At 61.2% G+C, this 7,362-nt stretch overlaps 1 protein-coding gene across 1 annotated transcript in view; it reads left to right on the plus strand.

Annotated features, from left to right (window-relative positions):
- Window positions 1-153: 153 nt before the first annotated feature.
- DEGS2 (delta(4)-desaturase, sphingolipid 2) overlaps window positions 154-7,362 on the plus strand; it is a gene marked incomplete at its 5' end in the record, with an annotated part of 10,319 nt that continues 3,110 nt past the window's right edge. Inside the window, 2 exons of the mRNA XM_014549051.1 lie at window positions 154-352; window positions 7,196-7,361. Of these exons, the coding sequence (XP_014404537.1) occupies window positions 154-352; window positions 7,196-7,361 (365 nt within the window). The remainder of the gene's footprint in view (window positions 353-7,195; window position 7,362) is intronic.

A 7,362-nucleotide genomic window follows, 5' to 3' on the forward strand; every position in this document is an offset into this window, starting at 1 on the left:
TGGGGAGGTGGCGCACCAGGCGCCGGGGCCGTGCTGCGAGGAAGCGGGCTGGGAAGTGGGATTAGTTGGGCTTTGGAGCCTTTGTGGGGAGAGGCTGTCGGAGGTCAGGTTACTGGGCTGCGGTGGGGACAGTGAGGGAAGGCGGGGGCTCCTGGTGCCCTGTGTGCAGCGGCTTGCGTGCGGAGGGTCAGGCGGGGGCTCGGAGGCGGGTGGCAGCAGGAGCTGACGCTGCGATGGAACATTGGAGACCTGGGCCGTCACAGGAGACTGGCAGCAGTGGTGTTTGGCGGCCCTGGGGATGGAGTTCGTCCTAGACGGTGCCGGGCCTGGTGTGTGACGGGTCCAGGTCCAGGTGAGAGAGGGGAGGAGCCCCTGTGCTCCCGGGAGCCCTGCTGGAGACCAGGGGGTGTGACTTCATCGCCAGCCGGACCCCAGGGAGGAGCGGAGGCCTGCGCTGCGGCAGGAGCCTGGTGCCCGCCTCGGGACCCTGCTGTCTGCGGGGGTGCGGGCCCAGCGCCTCCCCTGCCCGGCTGTGGCGTCTGCCATCTTCCCTCCACTCGGCTGGCCCAGCAGAAGCAGGCAGGAGAAGTTCTGGGAGAACCCTAGGTCCCCAGCTGAGATTGGTGTGGGGTTCGGGTCAGGCCGCCCTCCCAGCAGGCGTGTCCGCCTGCTCTGCTCTCTGGGTCTTGATGACCCAGCCTGTCATGTATGTAAATATATGTAATGCATGTAAGTGCACACACCTGCTGGAGCCCTGCTTCCCAGCCCCTGAGCACCTGCCGCCTCCTCACCCCGAGGTGGCCATGTGCCCCCATCCCCAGGGCAGACCCCACCTCCATGTGCCCCCAGGGCTGTCAGAGTGGGCACCTTGGGGACGGGTGGTGAGGAAGCAGCCCAGAGAGGGACAGGGCCTTGCCCAAGGGCACACAGCCGTGGGCCTGAGCCGGGCCGCAGTGTGGCTCTCCTCAACTGGGACCGGATTCTCAGGGCGCTTTGCCCGAAGCAGCCCGGCCCCGGAAATAGCTCCTCTGGGGGCTGAGGCTCATTCCACCCTCCAGAGGGGCCCCTGGAAATTAGGTGTTTCACCTGGTGGTGGAACCTGTTTCCTCCGCTCTATGATGGCGTAGTCCCCTCCTGGGTGTGCGTGTGTGTGTGTGTGTGTGTGTGTGTGTATGTGAGTGTGTGTGTGTGTGTGTGTGTGTGTGTGTGTGTGTGTGTGTGTCAGACGCCGGGCATGTGGCCCTGCTGGCCTCTGCGTCCAGGCCTGGTCCCGGCTTGCATCCTGCAGACCTGGACTCTGGGTCCCGAGGTCACAGCTGGCTCTGCCAGCCTTTCCCTGCTTTGTCTGACATTCTCCGGGCCTCCCTGGGTCTCAGACCCTCCTTTCTGAGCTGTGCCTGGACAGGGTGACTTCTAGCAATGCTGTCACTCATGGCCAGAGGCTCTGGCCGGGCCGCTGCCGGGAGCCGTCTGCACGGGCGTGTTGTCTTTGGTTCCAAGTGGCCATCCACACTTGCCCTGGGCTCTGCGGGAGGCGGGCAGGGCCTAGCCCCGCTGCTCTGGTCCTCGGGGCAGGAGGCCAGAGCCTGGGCAGGGCTCCTCCTGGGGCAGCTGCGGGGTGCAGTTCTGGTTCTCTCCCCCTCCCCACTCACACCCCCTCTCCTCGTTTGCCTTCCCTGAGCCCCTGGAAGAGGCCCTCCTGTCAGGCCAGCACTGCTTGCCTTGTCCATGACCCCACCCTGGCGTCCTGCCCCTCCATGCCCGCACACACCCCTCACCACCTCACCTCTCAGCCATGTCACCCCTGGCTGTGCCGAAATGGCTCCTGCTGGGGCCCCTGTGACGTTGCCAAGTTCAGTGGGCCCCTGTCTTGTCTTCCTGTCTGTGACTCTCCTTGACCTCCCCCAGCTGACACCCCTGAGCCCATGGCTCCAGTTGTCCCAAGTCCTGCCCTGCCCAGTGACCTCAGCCGGGGTCTGTGTGGCTGGTGGTCCTCAGAGGGGCTCCCCGGGCGGTCCCCAGGCTCCCACCTCGTCAGGGAGCCGGAAGCTCTGGAATTGAAGAGGTTAGATATTTGTTTCCCTTGAGTGAGGATTGAGTTTCCGTCTGGCAGGCGTGGGTGAAGGGATGGGAGGTGGGGTGGGGAGTCAGCGGGCTCCTGGTCACAGGGCTGTTAGGATGGTCCAGAGGAGCCCTCGTCCTGGAGGGGCCTTCTGGGGTCTCCACTGGAGGGCTCCCAGCCTCACTTCCCAGCACCATGGGGGCCAGGTCCCCTCTGAGCCCGCCCCCCCCGCCCCCATGCTTTTAGCCACGGCGCCCGGGACCACGCCGTAGGCCTCAGTGCCTGCTCTGCAAGGCTTCCCTGAGGGCTGTGCTGGGCCTGCGGACTTGTGGGGGCTCCTTCCTGCTCTGTGGGGGAAGGTGATCGGGAGCTTACACTCTTGGGGGTCGCCCCTGAGCTGCCAGCATCCAGCTGCCTCACCCCTCGGCCCCGCATTTCTTTTCTTTTTTTAAATATATTTTATTGATTTTTTACAGAGAGGAAGGGAGAAGGATAGAGAGTTAGAAACATCGATCAGCTGCCTCCTGCACACCCCCTACTGGGGATGTGCCCGCAACCAAAGTACATGCCCTTGACCGGAATCGAACCCGGCACCCTTCAGTCCGCAGGCTGACGCTCTATCCACTGAGCCAAACCGGTTAGGGCTCGGCCCCGCATTTCATTGCTTCCAGCAGGATGGCCAGGTCCAGGGACCCCCGGGCCCGGGAGCGGAGGTAAAAGCAACGCAGGCCAGATGGCCTCCCTGAGCAGCACGCTGGTCCCAAAGGTCAGAAAGGGGCTGTGCGTGCTCTCAGGCCCGAGAACTGTGTGTCATAACCGCAGTCACAACAGCTCCGGGGGCTCGGAGGCTCAGGCCGGCCTCGGAGGCGCTGAGCCCCAGCGGGGAGGTGGGGCGGCTGGGGGAGGGGCTGGGAACCTGGCACCCCATGCCTGAGCTTCATGGGAAACTATTGGGAGAGGGGGAAGGGGCAGCAGGCCCCCGAGGGTGGGCTGGGCAGGGAAGGCACCCGGGGGGTCTTCTCCTTCGCTCCCACAGGCAGGACGTATTATCTGCTCGATGGAGGCCCGGAGACCCACTGTCCAAGGTCCCCGCTGGCAGCTCTGTGCCTGCCCTAGCCCCTGAGGGGCACAGGAGTGGCCATGTGCTGGCCTGGATCCCAGAGCCAGGGTCCTCTCAGCTGCCCCAGAGCTTGCGAGTCAGTGCTCACCTGGCGCAGGTGTGGCCTGCCCCGCCCTCCTGCCCGGGCTTGGCCTCCTTCCAAGGGGAAGCAGGGGAGGCCCACCCTGTGGAGGCTGGTGGCTCGGTTGGTTCCCAGGTGCACCTTGGCAGGTGAGCGCCTGGCCCCCAGTTGCCCGAGGGGGGAGGCTGCTGCCCAGAGGCCACGGCTGGTGAGCGGGAGGCTGGAGCCTCTGGGTCTGTGGTCCCCGCCCCACAGCCAGGTATGCAAAGGTTCAGGGCACTTTGCCTGCGATCGCCTGGCTCCGGCTGTGGGCAAGGGCTGTGGGCGAGGGCATTCCTGACGAGGAGGTGGCTGGCACTTCCTCCTCGCCCTGGCCATCACGGGGAAACATGTTTCCCTGCTGGATTCCCACCTGCAAGCCCCCATCCTCCGCTGGAGGCACCCATCTTCCTGGGCACACCCTCAGAAGTTCACTGTGACCCCTTTTGGGGCAGGAATAAGCTGGGATGAGGCCTGCCCCCTGCCCCCCTCCCAAGCGGGGTCCACAAGTTTTCACCTGCCTTTGTCCCCCATCCCTCGCCTGGGTCTTTTGGTCTCTCTCGCCCCACCTGGTGGGATGGTGCTGGGGCGCCGAGCACCCAAGGGGACCTCTGGCCTTTCCTGGGCAGTCAGCTGGCCTCCTGTGCAGCCACGACCCAAGCAGCCACCGTGGGGCAGGCCCGGGAGCAGGTAACCAGCCTGGTATTGCCTCAGCACGGTCCCCGCCGTCTCCCAGTCCTAAAGCTTTCAGGAGCCGTGACCATCTGCAGTGCTGGTCGGGCATCTGCGTGCGCCTGAGCCCTGCCTCATAGGGCGCATGTGCTGACCAGCCATTGCCACGCACAGCATAACCTGAGCCCTGCTCCCCCCTGGGCTTTCTGTGCGTATCCATTCCTCCTGCCAGTGACCGCGTCTGTGGTTCAGACGGCTCCTTGGAGCTGAGGTTACCTGCTTGGAGCTGAGAAATGTTTTAAAAAGACAAGAACAAATCCCAAACATAGTTAAAATGGCAAATTTTATGCTCTATATATTTTACCACAATTAATTCTAGAGAGAGAAGGAGAGACAGAGAGCGAGAGCGAGAAAAAAACATTGATTTGTTGTTCCACTTACTGATGCATTCATTACTTGCTTCTTGTATGTGCCCTGACCTGGGATCAAACCCACAGCCTTGGAGTATGGGACAACGCTCTACCAACCGGGGCTTACATTCTTTTAGGTATATATTTAGGAGTGGAATTGCTGGGTCGTATGGTAATTCTATGTTTAACTTTTTTTTGAGGAACCATCAAGTTATTTTCCACAGCGGCTGTACCGTTTTTTTGTGATCTTACCAGTAACATACAAACAATGGTTCCGATTTCTCCACATTGTTGTCACTTGTTACTTTCTGCTTTTTACATGTAGCCATCCTAGTGCGGGTGAAGCAGTATCTCATTGTGGTTTTGATTTGCGTTTCCCTAGTGACTGATGACACTGAGCATCTTCCCATGTGCTCATTGGTTAGTTGCACGTCTTTGGAGAAATGCCTATTCAAGTCCTTTGCCGGTTTTTACATTGGGTGGTTTGCCTTTTGTTGTTCAATTGTAGGAGATCTTTACATGTTGTGGATTCAAGATTCTTGTCCAATCCTAGCCGGTTTGGCTCAGTGGACAGAGTGTTGGCTGTGGACCAAAGGGTCCCGGGTTCAATTCCGGTCAAGGACATGTACCTTGGTTTCAGGCTCCTCCCTGGCCCCGGCCCTGGTCGGGGCGCGTGCAGGAGGCAACCAATCAATATGTTTCTCTCATATCAATGTTTCTTTCTGTCTTTCCTTCTCTCTTCCACTTTCCCTAAAAATCAATGGAAAAATATCCTCAGGTGAGGATTAACCAAAATAAACTAAATTAAAATAAAATCCTTGTCCAGAACTGGGATTTGAACCCACTCTGGACGCTGCTCCCTGGGCAGAGGTAGCCTGTGATTCTAGGATTCGGGGACCCCGATACCCCCTAGCATCTCCCAGCAGATGAGGGCTGTCCTGCTGTCCGGGAGCCAGGACCTGCCCGAGGGGACAGACAGTGAGAGGCGCACTGTGTCCTCGCCGTCTCACACTGGGACACCACGGCCCACAGAGGTGGGAACGAACCCATGGCCACAGAACTCCGATTGTGAGCCTGAGTCTTCCCTCTGGGGCAGACTCCCTTTGCCATGTTGCTGTGTTTCTCTTTGCATACTCCCAGGGACAGGCAGCTCACCACCTCTGAAACAGCCTGGCCTATGGCTGGGTGGCTCTGACAGAAAGGGTGCTGTAGCCGGACTCCCTGGCTTGTCTTAGTCACTGGAGAGACGTAACTACACCTTGAAGGCTGGCGTCCCCATGCCAGAGGCACCTTCTCAAGAGGGAGGCTGGGGACATGCCCTCGGTGCTGGCTGAGCCCAGGCATCACCCTGAGACGCAGTCTCCTCATCTGTCAATGGCACACAGGATGGCGGGAGGGAGGAGGGCCTTGGGTCGGTTGAGCTGGGCTGTCATATCCTTCCGGACCAAGCACAGAGGGGGAGCCACTGCCTGGGTCACTCGAAGGAAAGAGCTGGGCAGAGCTGGGCAGAGCTGGGCAGGACTCAGCCTTGGCCTGGCCATTTCCAGTCGGGGCCCAGCCTCTGCTGCCGTCCTGGGACCCTCTTCATGGGACAGCCTGGGAGGGTGAGCCTGAGGCTGCCCACTGTTCAGGAGGGTGGACACCGCCTGTCCCGAAGGGGCCCTGGGACAAGCCCCACCCTCATAGCCTCAGTTTCCCTCTCTGTGCATCGTGGTGCTGAGTTCCAGTCGGGGCCCAGCCTCTGCTGCCGTCCGTCCTGGGACCCTCATCATGGGACAGCCTGGGAGGGTGAGCCTGAGGCTGCCGACTGCTCAGGAGGGTGGACACCGCCTGTCCTGAGGGGGCCTTGGGACAAGCCCCACCCTTATAGCCTCAGTTTCCCTCTCTGTGCATCGTGGTGCTGAGTGCTCACCTGCTGTGCCTGGGGAGGCTGGACGGAGCAGACCTGGTGGGCGTCTGTCACCCTGTCCGTCCCTGTCCCTGGACGTAGCACCCTCCCCAGCCTGGCCCTGCCGGCCCTCCTGCCCGCAGCTGCAGAGGTTCTAGAAGGCACGGCTGTCTTGATAGAGGGTACGTCCCCCACACCCCTTTTCCCCGTTCCTGCAGGGCTTGCTGCTTCTGGGCCGGGAAAGGCCCCATTGAGCTTGGCCAACCCCAACTCTCATTGTTTTTTCCTTTTCTGTGAAATGAAACATAGAAAATACAAAAGATACTATACCAACCCCCTCCCCTCCAAATAAACACATTTAACATTTTATGGCACTTCCTTCAGATCTTGTTTTAAGAGCTGAAACACTCGAGAGCAAGCCCGAGCCCTCCATGTGCCCCTCCCCTAGCCGCCTGCCCCTCCCGGGTTCCCGATATGCCTGGTCCACCCGGTCACAGTCCGCTGCACCGTGTGTGAGGTTCACGGGCGCAGCCGGCAGCTCCTGGCTCTGCAGCTGCTTTGATTTCTGATTACATTTCAGTGACCTGTGGGGACACCTGCTCTTTATTTAGGCTGATGGCAAAGCCCCCCACCCCCGGGAAGTCTCCCCAGCACCCCCAGGCGGTGGGGAGGAGGGAGGTCTGCCTGTCTGGGTGCCCACAGGCCCGGCTGGTCCTAGGTCCAGAAGCACACGCAGGGCAAGGTCTTAGCATGATCCTCGAGGGCGAATTATCCCGTGTCACTGCCCAGGGGCTTAGTGGATGGCGGAGGAGGACCGGAGGGAAGCCAGTGGGACAAACGGAATGAAGGGAGGAAGGGAGGGAGGAGGGGAGAGTGGGCATATGGCTGGGGGCCCATGCGGCCGCACCCCCCTCACCACCTTCTCTCCTGGTCCTACCTGCAGCCAAGTACCCGGCCATCAAGGCCCTGATGCGGCCGGACCCTCATCTCAAGTGGACGGTGCTGGGGCTGGTGCTGGTGCAGCTGCTGGCCTGCTGGCTGGTGCGGGGGCTGGCGTGGCGCTGGCTGCTCTTCTGGGCCTACGCCTTCGGCGGCTGCGTGAACCACACA

Source organism: Myotis brandtii, unplaced genomic scaffold (assembly GCF_000412655.1).
Source record: "Myotis brandtii unplaced genomic scaffold, ASM41265v1 scaffold535, whole genome shotgun sequence".
In the NCBI taxonomy this organism is placed as follows: domain Eukaryota; kingdom Metazoa; phylum Chordata; class Mammalia; order Chiroptera; family Vespertilionidae; genus Myotis; species Myotis brandtii.